The sequence below is a fragment of the Panthera pardus genome, unplaced genomic scaffold, assembly GCF_024362965.1.
Source record: "Panthera pardus isolate Hobbes unplaced genomic scaffold, ASM2436296v1 HiC_scaffold_12, whole genome shotgun sequence".
In the NCBI taxonomy this organism is placed as follows: Eukaryota; Metazoa; Chordata; class Mammalia; order Carnivora; family Felidae; genus Panthera; species Panthera pardus.
In genome coordinates this window covers 49,106,745-49,123,781 of record NW_026526677.1, presented here as the reverse complement: position 1 = coordinate 49,123,781, position 17,037 = coordinate 49,106,745, and the positions used below count along the sequence as shown (strand labels likewise).

Genomic DNA, 17,037 nt, shown 5'->3' with positions numbered 1-17,037 from the left:
GTGAAACAGAACAAAAAGACATGAAATAATGACTGGAGATTTTACCATGATGACCATAGCCATAGGAGTGCATGCATCAGCCACTAACTTTTGAGAAGTAGTGTTAAATTAGCATAAGTCCTTCTTTGAAGGAAGAAAAAAACATATTTACCCTCCTTCTGGCTTCCTGGGAGGTGAAAAGTGATGAAAAAATAGATCAGCAGACTTCCTGGTTGCCAAGTATAGCACTAATGGACTGTTGAAATTGCTGTCTACTTGCTGGTTCTTCATGACCTAAGGAAGTGGATGGGTGCTCCTGTTCTGTCCCTTATTAAATGATTAACCTCTCCCCAGATAATGTGCCATTACATTGTCTTTACACAATGTGGTCATTGTGTACTGATGACTTGTGGTCAATCACTTGTGTTAAAGAGTAAGTAATTTAGTATTAGTAGGTTCTGTTTACACACCGTTCTGGTTTTGCGGCTAATGTTTATGAAGATTGTGTTATCATATTTAAAAGCTTCTTAAGTGACTGCAAGAACTTAGCATACTTGCCATGTTGGAAGGGTATTTGCCAGGCAGTCTTCCTGTTCAGTACTCCCCCTGCCCCCCAGCACACATGCACAGTATCACATAATTACTCCAATTAAGAATAAGAGTGGTCTCCCAAAATTAGAATATTTAAATTTGATGTGGAAAGGTTTGGTTTGGTCTGCTTTGATTTGGCTTGGCTTTACAAAAGTAAAGGTAGAGGAATTAAAAGGAGGTGCTAGAAGCCATATGATTTGGACTATAACATGTATACACTTTAATTTGTATAAATGTCTGTCATATTTACAGTATTCTCTGTTTTTGAAATGCAAATCAAAACTATGATGTGATATCACCTCACACCTGTCAGAATGGCTAAAATCAACAACACAAGAAACAACAGGTGTTGGTGAAGATATGGAGGAAAAGGAATCCTTGTGCACTGTTGGTGGGAATGCAAACTGGTGCAGCCACTCTGAAAACAATATGGAGGTTCCTCAAAAAGTTAAAAATAGAGCTATTTTTAATCCAGCAATGACACTACTGGCTATTTACCTGAAGAATACAAAAACACTAATTCAGAGTGTTATACCAGCACACTGAAATATTATTCAGCCATAAAAAAGAATGAAATCTTGCCATGTGCAATGACATGGATGGAGCTAGAGAGTATTATGCTAAGTGAAATAAGTCAGAGAAAGAGAAATACCATACGATTTTACTCATATGTGAAATTTAAGAAACAAAACAAGCAAAGAGAAAGAGAGACAAATCAAGAAACAGGATCTTAACTCTGGAGACCAAACTGATGGTTACCAGAGGACAGGTGGATGGGGGATTACATAGGTGATAGAGATTAAGGAGAGCATTTGTCATGATGAGCACCAGATGATGTATGGAATTGTTGAGTCACTGTATTGTACACCTGAAACAAATACAACACTGTGTGTTAACTGTAATTAAAGTAAAAACTTGGGGAAAAAGTAAATATTCAAAGTGATAAAAAAAAAGAAAGAAAGAAAGAAAATATCCTCTGTTTTCTAAACAGCTTGCTTGGTTGGTCAAATAAATGATTCATTTGTTTTAAATAGGTCAAAATGAAGATGTTCTTAAAGGGTCCCAGATCACATATGTTACAGGTGTAGAAGGGGATGATGTTGTGTCTACACAAGTAGCCACAGTAACCCAGTCTGGGTTGAGTCAACAAGTTACACTCATATCCCAGGATGGGACTCAGCATGTAAGTATCCACCAAAAGCCAAACAAGTTAAATATTGTTTCTCTGAACATGGGCATGAAAGGCAGGTTGGGCCTTAATCGAGGAAAGCCTTGAATATCAGCTTGCAAGCAATGCTAGATCTCCCGAAGGCTTTCTAGTAGTCTGCTGAAAGAGGCTACATACAGGAACATTAGGAGAGACAGCATGGTTGTGAGTCCAGCATTCCCATGGTGTTATTGGCATAGCTCAAAGGTGAGGTGGTAGAGGTCAGAACCACAGTGAAATGGAGGGCTTGAAAAGTAAAGGATCTGTGTGAAAATATAATTCAGAGAAAGGATAGGATTTAGTAGCTGATTAGATCCAGGAGGTGAGATTGAGAAACCAACAGAGCCTTGGCTGAGGGGTTGATCATTAAAAGATCCTGGGAAGTCAGTGATGGGCAAAACTTATAAAATTTCCAAAGTGTGTCTGTCTCCCTCCCTGGAGTCATGGAAGTTCACTTAACTTATCTCCCAGAATTCATAGAAAGGTATCTTGATTTCCCCAGGAAAAGCAGTATAATGGTTATTCTCTGAACGTTTCTAGATGCCACTAGCCTAAAATAATCCAGACTTGATTTTATTTTTATTTATTTTTTTTTTTTTAATTTTTTTTTCAACGTTTTTTTATTTATTTTTGGGACAGAGAGAGACAGAGCATGAACGGGGGAGGGGCAGAGAGAGAGGGAGACACAGAAGTGGAAACAGGCTCCAGGCTCCGAGCCATCAGCCCAGAGCCTGACGCGGGGCTCGAACTCACGGACCGCGAGATCGTGACCTGGCTGAAGTCGGACGCTTAACCGACTGCGCCACCCAGGCGCCCCTTGATTTTATTTTTAGGCTCCAACTAAGGTTGTCTTAGTACCTGGTAGAAATGAGCATATGGGGTTCTTTATCCTCCTATAACTGTCTTTTCCATGGAGAACTCTCTCCTTACTTGTCTCTCTCAGAGCTTACCTCCCATGATGAATCTGCCCTTTGTGTTGATAACTGTTACCATGCTGATGCTAACTAGGAAGCAGCACATATTCAGGATTGGAAAATTAAAAGTGCTTGTACCATCCCATTCATTCCCTTCCCCCTCACTTTTGATGGCACTAATTCCTCACCCTCACAGTATTCTTTGTCCACTGATTGCTGTGCAAGATTAAACATATTTACTAACCCAGTTTTAATTTAGCATCAATCCTAAGACTTTTTCTTGAATTAGATCATCACAGACAGAGGCCCTCTGGAAGTAATGTGATGTAACCTCCTTCCCTCCCTCCCTCCCAAGAGAATTCCCCTCTCCAGGAGCCCCCAAACAGATAAGGCAGTTTCAAAAGAAGCAGCCTGTTCCATTGTTGGGTAATTCTAATGTTTATCAGACTGGAACCTCCTGCTATGTCAGCCACTCCTGGTTTCTCTCTGACCACATAAAGTGAGCCTCATCCCCCTTCATGTGTTCCAGAGCAGCTATTTTCCTTATCCCGATGTATTTTCTCCAGATGTAACCTTCCCATTTCCTTCAGGGATTAGATTTCTCTTCCATTCCTTTAGTCAGTTAAATAGCAAATATTTATGGAATGTCTACCCAATGCCAGATACTTTGGTAGGCTGAATGTGGGGAATATAGGAAGGGGGGGTATCATAGTCGAGGAGAGAGATATTTCTAAATGAACAATAACCTCTTATGATGGGTATGTAATTGAGGAATGTGTAAAGTGCAGTGGCAGCCTGGAGGAAGGAGTAAATGATTATTCCTGAAGGAACCTTGGAGACCCTTTTAGAGAATGGCCATTTAGTTGGATCTTTTTTTTTTTTTTTTAACATTTATTCATTTTTTCGAGACAGAGAGAGACTGAGCACGAGTGGGGGAGGGGCAGAGAGAGAGGGAGTCACAGAATCTGAAGCAGGCTCCAGGCTCCAAGCTGTGAGCACAGAGCCCAATGCAGGGCTTGAACTCACGGACAGCGAGATCATGACCTGAGCTGTAGTTGGATGCTTAACTGACTGAGCCACCCGGGTGCCCCCCATTTAGTTGGATCTTGAGGAGTTTTCATGTGTTTGGCAGGCAGAGTGAAGGGAAGGGAAAAGCCAGGAAAATAGAAGAGAATATGACACTCTGGGACTGCAAATGATTAGTTGTGGCTGGAATGCCAGATGCTGGTTTAGAAGTAGTGGAAGATGAGTCTACAGATGCTGTTAAAGGCCAGATTGCAAAAGGTCATGAATACCATGTAAAAAGTCTAAACTCTAGTGATGGGGGGCCCTGGGGATTTGAACAGGGAGCATAATGAAATTTGTTCTTTTAAAAAGGTGTCAAGGTAGAGGATGGCTTAAGAAAGGGTTAGACTGGATACCTAAAAAGAAGTTGTATTATTGTGGAAAGTCAGACAAGGAAAAAGTAAGGGTGTAAATTGGCAGTAGAGATGGAGAGGAGGAAGTGCATTTAAGAAATAGCTTGGGGCGCCTGGGTGACTCAATCGGTTAAGCGTCCAACTCTTTTTTTTTTTTTTTTTAAGTTTATTTATTTATTTTGAGAGAGATAGCATGAGCAGGGGAAGAGCAGAGAGAGAAGGAGACAGAGAATCCCAAGCAGGCTCCATGCAAGTAGCACAAAGAGCCCCACACGGGGTTCGAATCCACGAAACCATGAGATCACGACCTGAGCCAAAATCAAGAGTCAGATGCTTAACCAACTGAACCATCCAGGTGCCCCAGGCATCCAACTCTTGATCTCAGCTAGGTCTTGATCTCAGGGCCATGAGTTCAAGCCCTGTGTTAGGCTCTGAACTGGGCGTGAAGTCTACTTTAAATAAAGAAAGAAAGAATCAGTTTGGGGATACCTAACTGGCTCAGTCAGTAGGACATGCAACCCCTGATCTCTTGATCTTGGGGTTATTAGTTGGAACCCCATGTTGGACATAAAGATGACTTAAAAATAAAATCTTTAAAAAATAAAAAGTTTTTCTAACGATCTCTTTCTAAAGAGTTTATTCCATTATAGAATTCTTATTTGCTCCACAGAGTAGACTTATTTAAGGACTAGGCCTAGTCCTTACTAAAAATTGCCAAATAGAACAAGAAACAGACTGATATGTAAAATGCATTGTGTTGCAGGTCAACATATCTCAAGCTGACATGCAAGCCATTGGCAATACCATCACGATGGTAACGCAGGATGGCACACCTATCACGGTCCCAGCTCACGACGCAGTCATCTCCTCGGCAGGAACGCACTCTGTTGCTATGGTTACTGCTGAGGGCACAGAAGGGCAGCAGGTGATTGCTATTTTTTTATATTAATCAATACATATATCATTATCAAAACTATTTCATAGATATACAGGGTGGTGTGGTGGTTAATCTCACACACTTTGGATTGAATTCCAGTTTTACGGCTTATTAGCCACATGACCTTCTGAGTCTGAGGTTTTCCTGCTCTGTAAAACAGGAGTGATTGTAGCATCTACACCATGAGGTTGATATAAGGATTGAATGAGATAATACGTACATAGTACTTAATATAAAGCCTAGGTATATATTAAGGGTTCATTAATGGTTCATAAAGTGTTCACCAGATACTTAGGAAAAATTCATCAGCAAAGTTTATTTAATATTTTGAATAATATAGTCACATAGTTCAAAAATCAAAAAGTATATACAGGTATGCAGTGAAAAGTCTCCCTCCTACCCCTGCCTCCATCAACCTCGTTCTTGCCTCCATAGAGATAATCCACTGTTATTAGTTTCTTGTGTAGTCTTCCAGCCATTCATTAGGCATATACAAATAAATAGAAATAGTCCTCTTCTCCACTTTTGTTTTTCTTATGGTAGTAAACTATACTGTTCTTCACCTTGGGTTTTTTTTTTTTAACTTAATGATACATCTAGAAAATGTTTCTATTTCATTATGTAGAGAGCTTCCTCATTCTTTTTTAAAGCTGTCTCATATTTTACTCTATGAACACCCTAATCGAAGTCTTGTGCTGTTTCAAACATGTAACTTTGTGTGCTCATGTGATTTTGCATATGGGTGAGTATGTCTGCCAGGTAAATCCTAGAGAGGAGTTGCTGGGTGAAAAGATACATGCATTTGTAATTGGGGTAAGTAGTGCCAAGCTTCCCTTCTAGTGTTGTACAGTCCACAGTACCACCAGCAGCATTCGAGAGCGCCTCTTCCCTTCTGTATAGTCAATACAGAGGTACCAAACTTTTGGATTTTTGCCAATCTCATGTATCTCTCTGTAGTTTTAGTTTTTCATTTCCCTTAAAATCCATGATATTAATACATTTTACATCTTCTTGTACTATGCTGACAGCATTGTTGAGATTCACTGCAGGTACCTTACCATGTTCAATGAAAGAGTCTGTCAAAATTAGTAGCTCTCATTCATTTATAAATTCAATACCATCACAATCAAAATTCCAGAGGCTTTTTTGAAGATATTAAATAATCTCACTTTAAAATATACATGAAAATGGAAAGGACCTATGATAAACAAAACAAGAAAAAAGAACAAGGTTGAAAGAAAGTCTTCTATACCTTGAAATACAAAACTCAGAATCATAAAGATTCTAGAAGAGAAGTGAATACTTTTGCAAACTTGGCTAAAGATTTCCTAAAAATGCACTACCAAGGAAAGAAAAAAACATAAATTGAACTTCGTCAAAATTAACTCTGCTCACCAAAAGACACCATTAAGAAAAGCCTCAAACTGGGAAAAAGGTAAGATAAGCCTCTTAAGAAGAAGATAAGCCTCAAACTGAGAAAAACATTCACGCTATATATATCTAACAGTGGAATTGAGAATAGGTAACAAACTTCTACAAATCAACAATAAAAAGATGAATAATAGGCCATAAAAAATGAGCAAAATTAATTAAAAATGTATGTTTTGAGGCGGGTGGGTGCACAAGTGAGCAAGGGGCAGAGAGAGAATCCCAGGAGGTGCAGAGAGGGAGAGAGAGAGTGTGAGAGAGAGTGAAGTGGGGCTCACCCGAAGCGGGGCATGGGCTCCTGAGCTGTGAGATCATGACCTAAGCTAAAGTCAGATGCTTAATGACTGAGCCACCCAGGCACCCTAAATAAAAAATTTTTTAATGAGCAGATCATTTGACCACTCACTTGAACAGACCTCTCATAAAAGAAGACTCAAGAACGGCCAATGACACAAAAAAGTGCTCAAAATGACTAAAATAAAAAAGACTTGACTAACATTTGGTAAAGATACGAAGCAGCTAAAATATTTGTACATGCTAGTGGGAGTGTAAAATGATACAACCACTTTGGAGAACTGTTTGGTGGTTTCTTATACTCCACGACCCAGCAATTCCACTAGAATACATATTATACGATTTCACTTACATGAAATCCAAGAACAGACCAAACAAATCCATGGTGATAGAAATCAGAAAATGCTGCTTGACTGGGGGAAGGAAATTGATGGAATGGAATATGAAGGAACTGTTCTCTATTTTGTTTTAGGTGGTGGTTCCACAGATGTATCTAACTGTCAAAACTCAACAGAACACCTAAAGATTCATGCATTTTTATTGTTTGCTAATTATACCCGATGCAAAAACAGAAACTAACTTGAAACCCAGCCACTAGCTTTCAGGCTGTCTTACGGAATGGTCCCAGTCATTTCCATGGCTCTAGGATTCCTGGATTGGGTGTATGACACAGCCTGGGTAAATACACCTTGTACCAGTTATAGTTGCAGGTCTGTAAGAATAGTGGCCCTAAACCAAGCATTCTTTTGTAGCTTATCTGTAGCCTGGGGACTAGGAAAATTTTAGGAGAGGCGGTTTTGAGGGCTGGAATGAAGGCAGGCAGCTTTCAGCAAGCAGGGATATCACAACAGGAGCGGGGGTTTCCCTTGAGGACCAGCTGCTGCCACATCTCCTTCTGCTGCAACTGTAGGCCATTGGGCAGCTGATGACTATCCACTTGGGGTGTCCAGACACCACCTTTGAATTATCTGTAACCCTTAAATTACCTATTTCTTTACATGCACAGGAAGAAAGCAGGTGGTCTTTCCCTGCCTTTTTTTTTTTTTTTTTTTTAAATTAAGGTCATTGGATTTCTTAGCCTCAGTTTTCCAGGTGCCTTGAAAACCTAGTTCGCAGGTACAGACAGTATCTATTTTTTTGTTAATTTTTTTTGTTAATTTCAGATTATAAAAGTAATATATATTCTTAATGTAATAGAATAAAGAGTCTAGAAGTAAACCATCAAATATATAGTCCATTAAATCTCAACAATTAAAATTTGACTAGTGGGAAAGGATGGTCTTTTAAACAAATGGTGCTGGTAAAAAAAATATCCACGTGAGAAGGAATGATGTTGGACCCTTACCTTATATCATATATAAAGATTAACTTTTTGGAAGAAAACATAGATGAAAATCTTCATGATACTGGATTGGGAAATTATTTCTTATGTATGACAGTTATTTCTTATGTATCACAGCAGAGGCAATGAAAGAAGAATAGATAAATTAAACTTGTTAAAAATGAAAAACTTTGTGCATTAAAGGCTACTACCAGGAGAGTGAAAAGACATTCTACATAATGAGAGAAAATATTTGCAAATTATGTATCTGATAAGGATTAATATTTAGAATAAAGACTTCCTATAACTCAGCAACAAAAAAACAAGCAATCCAATTTAAACATGAGCAAAGGACTTGAATAGACATTTCTCCAAGGAGTTTTACAGATGGCCAATTAGCATATGAAAAGATGCTCAACATCATTAGTTATTAGGGAAACACAAATCAAAACCACAGTGAGATACCACTTCACCCCCATTAGTTTAGGCTGTTATCCAGAAAACAGTACCAAGTGTTGACGAAGATGCAGAGACATCTTGTGGATTGCTCACAGGAATGTAAAACGGTGCCAGTACTGTGGAAAACAGTATAGCAGTTCCTCAAAGAGTTGAACATAGTGAGCATCTGGCTGGCTCAGTTGGTACAGTATGCAACTCTTGATCTTGGGGTCATGAGTTCAAGCCCCACATCGGTCTTAGAGCCAACATAAAAAAAAAAAAAAAAAAAGTTGACATAGAACTACATATGATCCACTAATACCACTTGCAGATATATTTCCAGAAGAATTAAAAATAGAGATGCAAACTAAAAATCAGCTATAATCTTTTGTTGTAAAATAACTAGTCTCAACATTTAGGACTACTTACTTCGTGTGTGTGTGTGTGTGTGTGTGTGTGTGTGTGTGTGTGTGTATGTATACAGAATTAGGATTATAATTTTGTATGCCTGTCATCCATCTAACACTACATTCTGAGCACTTTCTCATACCAATTAAATGTTCTTGTAAAAGGATTCTTATCATTTGTAAAATAATCTATCAAATGGAACTCATTAACTCATTCCACAAACATAAATTGTTGTATAAGCCTTTGATTATCTTCATAGGAACAAACTCTAGCATGGAATTACTGGATTAATGATATAAAGTATTTTAAGCTGTTTGCTACATACTGCCAATTTTTCTTCCAAAAAGTTTTAACAATTGCACCATGGATCTAAAAGCTTTCTTGGTTCACTGTACTCTTCTTGCTAGCATTGAAGATTTTTAACATACTTGTGTAATTTACAAGCAGAAGTTGAATTCTGTTTTTATTTTCATTTGTCTGATCATTAACGAGGTTGAACATGTTTTTCAGATCGACTCACGATCTATTTTTTCTTAATTGAGGTAAAATTTACAGTGAAATAACAAATTTTAAATTTACAATTCAGTGAGTTGTTACACATACACACGCATATAACACCATCCCCAACATTTTCATCACCCCCAGAAAGTTCCCTTGTCATCCCTTCCAGTCAATCCCTAGTCTTTTCAGTTTTCCTAGTTAAATGGAAATCTAATTTTAAGTCCCAACAGGTAGGGGTGCCTGGGTGGCTGAGTTGGTTAAGCGTCTGACTCCTGATTTCATCTCAGGTCACGATCCCAGGGTTGTGGGATTGACCCCCACCTTAGGCTCTGTGCTGAGCATGGAGCCTGTTTAAGATTCTCTCTCTCCCTCTACCCCTCTCTCCTGCTCATTCTCTCTATATATAAAATTTTTAAAAAGTTTTTTTTAATAAAAAAAAATGCATCAGGTAAACAAGAGAAAATAGTATATATTATGTTTCACTGATCCCAACTCAGGAATAAATAGACATTTGAGATATGAATTACTCTACATGTGTAACATACCAAGCAGCCACTTAGGGTAGGAGATCCTAAGCATGGTCACGTCTGTCCTGGTTAATGAAGCCTGGTGTAGCAGACCTACCTGCCAAGTGTCCTCTACCCTGTTATGTCATTGGTTCACATAAGCTTAGATAAATGCCTTCTTTTTGAGCCTCAACTTCTTCAAACAAAAAAGAGTCTAAGATAGACAATATAGAAGTTCTCTTCCAACTTTAGGCTTCTACAAGTCTGTGGTCAGAAGGGAGTTTTTCCTTTCAAATTTCAAGACAGTCCCTTGCATTAAATGGAGTTTAATGTATTTAATCATAGCTTTATTTTGTGTATTTTTTGTTTAAGGTTGCAATTGTGGCTCAGGACTTGGCAGCATTCCATACTGCCTCATCAGAAATGGGGCATCAACAGCACAGCCATCATTTAGTAACCACAGAAACCAGACCTCTGACCTTAGTGGCAACATCCAATGGCACCCAGATTGCAGTTCAGGTGAGTTCTGTAGCAGCTGTCCTCAGTCAACAGGAAGGAGAGCTACTTCCTAGCTCTCAACCTTGCACATTGTGCTTTATTCAGAACCTTTAGGGGAGGCTGGGGACAGACTAATCTGTGTCACTTAGCCACTAGAAGGAAATTGCTGTGTTTGAGGTGGTTTCAAAGAGACTGGCACTTTGTTCGCTATTATCTTTACATTTTTTAGGGGGATTTATAGTAAGAAAAACAAAGCTTCTGGTATACATCCCAGTATGTACCCAGCCAGCTATCTTTACTTTCAAAATAAGTCTAATTAGGCAGGATTCTGTAAAGCACTTGGAAATGAACCTAGTATAAACGTAGACCCAAGTTAGTCCTCTGAGAATCACTGCACAGCCCTATTTTATGTTGGGGGAACATCAGAAGACAGAAGAAACTATTCTTGGGGAAGTCACTGGATTCAGGCAGACAGTCTAGAATACAGATTACCTTTCCTTGGGAAGAGTTGTTTTTCATGTATTTACTTGGAAAAGAGTTAGAACACACTCAGGAAAATGCCAACCATTGTTTTTAATTTAGTTTATGGTATAGAAGCTAAAGACTCAGGAAGCTCTCTGAATACCTCCATTGGAAAAGATGAGCATCTTTTGTCCATTGCATGAGTGAAGGTGTATCAGAGTCCTAAAGGAAGAGGTGCCTGGTGGCTCAGTTGGTTAAGCATCTGACTCGATTTCGGCTCAGGTCATGGTCTCACAGTTTGTGAGTTCGAGCCCACGTCGGGACTCTGGGCCGATGGTACGGAGCTTGTTTGGGATTCTCTCTCTCCCCTCTTCTCTGCCCCTCCCTTGCTGTCTCTCTCTCTCTCTCTCTCTCAAAATAAATATATAAGCCTAAAAGATATAAGCTTAAATAACATAAGCTTAAAAGAAAATCCTAAAGAAAGATGGAGCGCCTGGCTGACTCAGTAGGTAAAGCATGCAATTCTCAGTCTCAGGGTCATGAGGTTCAAGCTGCAGGTTGGGCACGGAGCCTACTTAAACAAAACAAAACTGCAAAATCCTAAAGTAAGAAACTACATTATTCTCCCGCAAGAATTTTTTGTGTGCTCTTAATGATTGGATCAGCAGTCGTATCTTAACGAGTCCAGGTGTCAGAATTACAGAGATTTTACTTCGGGCATATACTGTTTCTTCGGTATTATCTTGACTGTGGCTTTGTGTCTGTTCCTGTTTCAGCTTGGAGAACAGCCATCTCTGGAAGAAGCCATCAGAATAGCATCTAGGATCCAACAAGGAGAAACACCAGGGTTGGATGATTAATCCTCAGAACAGTGGAGCATCGCAGCAGGAGGAGCCTTTCGTCTTTGGGCAGCAGACACCCAGGAACCCGGGCCCAGGAAAATTAGAATTTTTCCATTCCTGAAATACTGTACACGTTTTTATGCAAGAGTGGAGAACATTTTATTCTTGACACTTTTGTGTATATAACCCTTGGAATAGATTCCCAAACTGATTCATTGTGTACAAGGATGTATGAAATTAGGGCAATACAGTAAATTTTCATGTTACTCTTTTATCAGTTCACAAACTCCTAGAGTCCACATGCAAGATCAGCAAAGTCTTATGGAGTCTTATGATGGATTTTTAACTTACTGTGACAAATAAAATAAAGGCTGTATCTAAAATGTTAAAGGTTCTATACTTCAAACAATCAATTCCAGAAGCCATCATGGATAATAAAGGATGTAAAGCCTTCAAATATTTCCCCAAGTTAATAGAGTGTCTGCAGTTTTTGTTCTACTGTATACGTGTCTGGTTTTTTTTTTGTACCTCACGGTTTGAAAACTATTCATTATAGTTTTCCATCCCTGTTAAAATACCAACTCTTCAAGCTGAAATGCTAATTATATTGAATTGGATCCATTACATTGGATTATGTATAAAATGAGAAAGTTTGGTTATTTAAAATTAAAAAGTTAAATCCAGTGCTTTGGTTTTGTTAAAGATTTTACTTAGCGTTCAGTTTTTTTTGTTACTGTTTTTTAAAAATAATGAACTATCAAAGTTTGACCATAGGCTGGAGCCCGGGATAGTAGTGCTGTAATTGGACATGGCTTTCCTCTGAAAATTAGGTTAGTGGGTCCGTGTAAATTATTTATTTTTGCTTATGTACTTTTGTTTTAAAGCTTATTTACCCTAAAGTTTATTATTAATTTTGAATACAGCAATTTTTAAAATGTTACCTTTATATTTGTTTTATTAACGTGGTATGGGTGTGGGAGAGAGTGTGGTAGAAAAGAGCACAAATGCCATCAGTTATAACCCAACACACATATATTGAGAGTATATTGAGAGTATATTGTTTATCAAGCACAGAATAAGTATTTTTTCATACATTGTTATGCTCTTCTAACAATTTTGTGAGATATACGGGATTTATTATCCCCATTATCCCCATTTATACAAGGAGAAACAGAGGGTCCAAAGAAGTTGTGTCTCCACCCAGGCCCTCTGTGAAGAGGCAAGGCAAAGACTTGAGAACCCAGGCTTTTTTTTTTTTTTTTTTTTTTTTTGCTTATTTTGAGAGAGAAAGAGTGCCCACAGGCATGAGTGGGGGAGGAGCAGAGAGGGACAAAGAACCCCAAGCAGGCTCCCCACTGTCAGCATGGAGCCCAATGCAGGGCTCCAACTCATGACACTGGGAGATCACGACCTGAGCCGAAAGCAAGAGTCAAGAGTCGGATGTTCAACCAACTGAGCCACCCAGTTACCCCAGAGAACCCAGACAGTCTGACCCCCATGTCCAGTGTGCTTTCACCACACCACAACTGCCTTCTCAGATGATGCTTGCGGCAAAGATTATCAAGATGAGCTCTGGTATTTTCTGATTGCCCAATGACCAGAGCACTCGAAAAACCATGTCTAATGTCAGAAATTTAGCTTAGGGTCCACCAAGTTCCAAAAAAGAAAGGAGGGGGAGGCTTACCCTGCAGTAATCCCTCCTTCACCGTGTTCACTGTGCTTTGTTTGCCAGAGAGCTGAAATGCCGCTCTCATGTTTCATTTCAAGCTTTATGGTAAAAAGGGAAAAAATGTACTGTTGTATTTAATACAAATGTTATCTTTGATGAGGTTCTTTGAAGTCTTGCTAAAAAAGGGTCATGACTTACTTATCTGAAATGGGAACCCTTCAGGGTTGGGCAGGCGACTGGTTGCTTTCCCTTCAAAGCGCTTCACAGATATTTAACATTAGAAAGGGTCTTAGTCACACACAGATCCGGTCTTCTCTCTTGCCTGAGACCTTAAAGCACACAAAGAACTCACAGCTAAGGCCTGCTAAGGCTCAGAAAGGGGCTGATATGGGGAGGCAGAGAAAGAAGAGGATCTGCAAAGTCAAAGGGTGGTGCTCTGGCCTCCCAGCCCCAGTCCTGGCTGCTGACGGGGCTCCTCTGCCGGGCCCAGCTAGGCCTGCTGTGCTTCCCAGGACCAAGCCCACGCTATCAGCCTCCCTGGGCCCCTTACTGCCTGTGCTCAGATTCCAGGCTTTCTCCCTCACCCCAGCTCCTTTGCCAGCTAGACTGGACAGGGCTGAGCTGGACTCTGCTGGCAGGCCTGTTTATCCCTCAGCTCCAAAGAAAATGCCTTCCTACCGGCACCAGAGAAAAGGGCAGAGGGACGCTGCTGGTTTGTCCCCTACCTGCCTTCCTGGGGATGGGTGGTGGCACATTTCCCCCAAGGGAAGACTCCAGCTGATGTGCAGTTGCTAGTTAAGCTGGTGCAGGGTTTCTTCAGAGTGTAGGATGCATAAAGGAGCCCTCCAAAGTTGGAAAGTCCCCAAAGACCCTTGATGAAACACAAGTACTTTACAAATGGAGCCTGTTGGAGCGTAACTGCAATGGGATCCAGGCAGTTGCTCAAGGCAAAACTGAGTCCAAGAAAACCCCTCACTCTCCCAGATACAACTTGAGGCCACTACAGAGAAAAAGAACATTGCCTACAGTCTGCAGTCATTAAGAATTTAGGAAATAGAGTAAGAGAAGAACTTGGCTTCCTCAACTCTCCAAAGGTGGCAGCTGCCCCAAAGGCCGGACAGCTCTCTGTGCCCCTCCACCTCGGGGTGGTCATTTGGGTGATATCCCATGCTGCCTTTCCTGCACGGCAGCTCCAGGACTAGGTAAGTAATGTCGGGAAACCATGCATTCAGCACTAAAATGGACTGGACTCCGAGGAATTTGTGTTCCAGTGTTTCCTAGCTCACATAAGACTGTAGACCAGTTGGGGTACGTGCGTGGCTCAGTCGGTTACGCATCCAACTTCGGCTCAGGTCATGATCTCACAGTTCATGAGTTCGGGCCCCACATCAGGCTCTGTGCTGACAGCTCGGAACCTGGAGCCTGCTTCGGATTCTGTGTCTCCTTCTCTCTCTGCTCTTCCCCCAGTCACGCTCTCTCTCTCAAAAATAAATAAATATAAAAAGATATATATATATATATATATATATATATATATATATATATATAAAAGACTATAGACCAGTCAACTATCAGTAGATCCCAACAGTAAGAAAGCAGAGGGCAAAAAGGAAAGGGGCACAGCTGGAGTCTGTTGCCAAGGAGGGAAAGGGAGCATGTGGGAAGTGCAAAAAGGCTGCCTCAGCCCCTTCCACTTAAGCACTCTCTATACTTAGGTTTCCTCAGAGATCTTACGAAGAATACTCCAGCCAAATACCCTCTTCTCTTTTGACTGAGGAACAAGGCTGCCTCATGGACTTGTGACCAGTACAGTTGACCAGACTCTGCACTTGGGATTTAATGCACTGTGGTTGCAGTCTTGGAATTCTTTTTTTTTTTTTTATTTTGTTTTTACCGTTTACTTATTTTTGAGACAGAGAGAGCGTGAATGGGGGAGGGGCAGAGAGAGAGGGAGACACAGGATCTGAAGCAGGCTCCAGGCTCTGAGCTGTTAGCACAAAGCCTGACATGGGGCTTGAACCCACACACCATGAGATCATGACCCGAGCCAAAGTCAGACGCTTAATCGACTGAGCCATCCAGGCGCCCCTGCAATCTTGGAATTCTTAATAGTTTTATCTTTGTGCGTTCTTTCTTTTTTAGGTTTATTTATTTTTGAGAGAGAGAGAGAGAGAGAGAGAGAGAATGCAAGCAGGGGAGGGGCAGAGAGGGAGACAGAGGAACGGAACGAAAGAGGGCTCTGGGCTGACAGCAGTGAGCCCATTATGGGGCTTGAACTCACAAACCTCAAGACCATAACCCGAGCTGAAGTCAGTTGCCTAACCTAACCGACTGAGCCACACAGGTGCCCCTGAATGTGTGTTCTGCAGGTGAAGTCTCATGGAGCAATGGGACACAGTCTCACCTGCAGCCTCTGTGGATGGGTTCTCTGTCACTCCCTTACCTGACCTGGTCTCTCCCTCAACTTGCAATTGCCCTCTGCTTTCAACAGGTCAGTGTCAGGCACATGCCCCTGTGGAGTCAGGCGTGGTGGCGGCCATCCTCACTCCAGGCAGGCAGCAGCACAGAGCTGAGGTGGGCAGCTGACGTTAGCCAAGTCCTGACAGGGATGAGGCCTCGTGCACACCCTGTACTGAGTGTGTCCCAGTTCTGAATTTTGAAGATCCCTGGGAGTAGCCTGTTTCTCATGGGCTGGAGGAGTAGGCCTGTGGGAAGGGGGACCTGATAGCTGTCAGGCCCAGACCGGCACCACCTCAGGCACCTGTGAAGTCCCATGACCCAGAGGACTCTTTCTATAGGCTCTGCACCTGGGGGTCCTCACTTCCTCCTTCCACCTTTCCTGAGCCTGGCTGGTGTTTGATCCTTCTAGCCAGCTTGAGGTGCCCTCTAGGAAGAGCCACAAAATTTGAATCATGTAATTTCAGTGATTTCAAATTCAAGTTCAACACTATGATATTTTTATTTAAAACTGGCATTACAGGGGCATCTGGGTGGTTCAGCCGTTAAGGGTCTGACTTTGGCTCAGGTCATGATCTCATGGTTCGTGAGTTCGAGCCCCACATGGGGCTCTCTGCTATCAGCACAGACTATCTTCCTCTCTCTCTGCCCCTGCCCCCCTCTCTCTCCCTCTCAAAAACAAACAAAATAAAGCAAAACAAAACAAAACAAAACCCTGGCATTGCATAATATAAAGATGAAAGGTAAAATTCATGCTAAAAATTTAAGATTAATTTTTCTTTACCTAGAATGATGCTAGATAGCAAATAAAAAACACCATCACAAGTCAAGAGAGAGAGACCTCAAAATAAGGAAAAAGCTCATGCATTCCTTCAGGGGGGCGGTGGTTGTAAAATACATATAACATAAAATTTACCATTTCAACCATTTTTGAGTGTGCAGTTCAGTGTTATTACGCACATCCACATCATTGTGCAAACATCCCCACCATCCATCACCAGAACTTTCTCATCTTCCCAAACTGAAACAAGAACTCCCACCTCCCCCCCACCCCCAGCCCCCGGCAACCACCCTTCTACTTTCACTTTCTATGAATTTGACTATTCTCAGTATGTCATATAAGTGGCATCACTATTTGTCTTTTTGTGTCTGGCTTTATACATACCT

The 17,037-nt window shown here is 41.0% G+C and overlaps 1 protein-coding gene across 6 annotated transcripts in view; it reads left to right on the top strand.

Annotated features, from left to right (window-relative positions):
* Positions 1-12,684, top strand: part of ZNF143 (zinc finger protein 143) — a 55,388-nt gene extending 42,704 nt beyond the window's left edge. For all 6 annotated transcript variants that reach the window (XM_019456267.2, XM_053900000.1, XM_019456270.2 and 3 more), the window contains 4 exons: positions 1,605-1,753; positions 4,873-5,034; positions 10,315-10,461; positions 11,679-12,684. In XM_019456267.2, the coding sequence (XP_019311812.1) occupies positions 1,605-1,753; positions 4,873-5,034; positions 10,315-10,461; positions 11,679-11,762 (542 nt within the window). In that variant the 3' untranslated portion in view covers positions 11,763-12,684. The remainder of the gene's footprint in view (positions 1-1,604; positions 1,754-4,872; positions 5,035-10,314; positions 10,462-11,678) is intronic.
* The last annotated feature ends 4,353 nt before the right edge of the window (positions 12,685-17,037 follow it).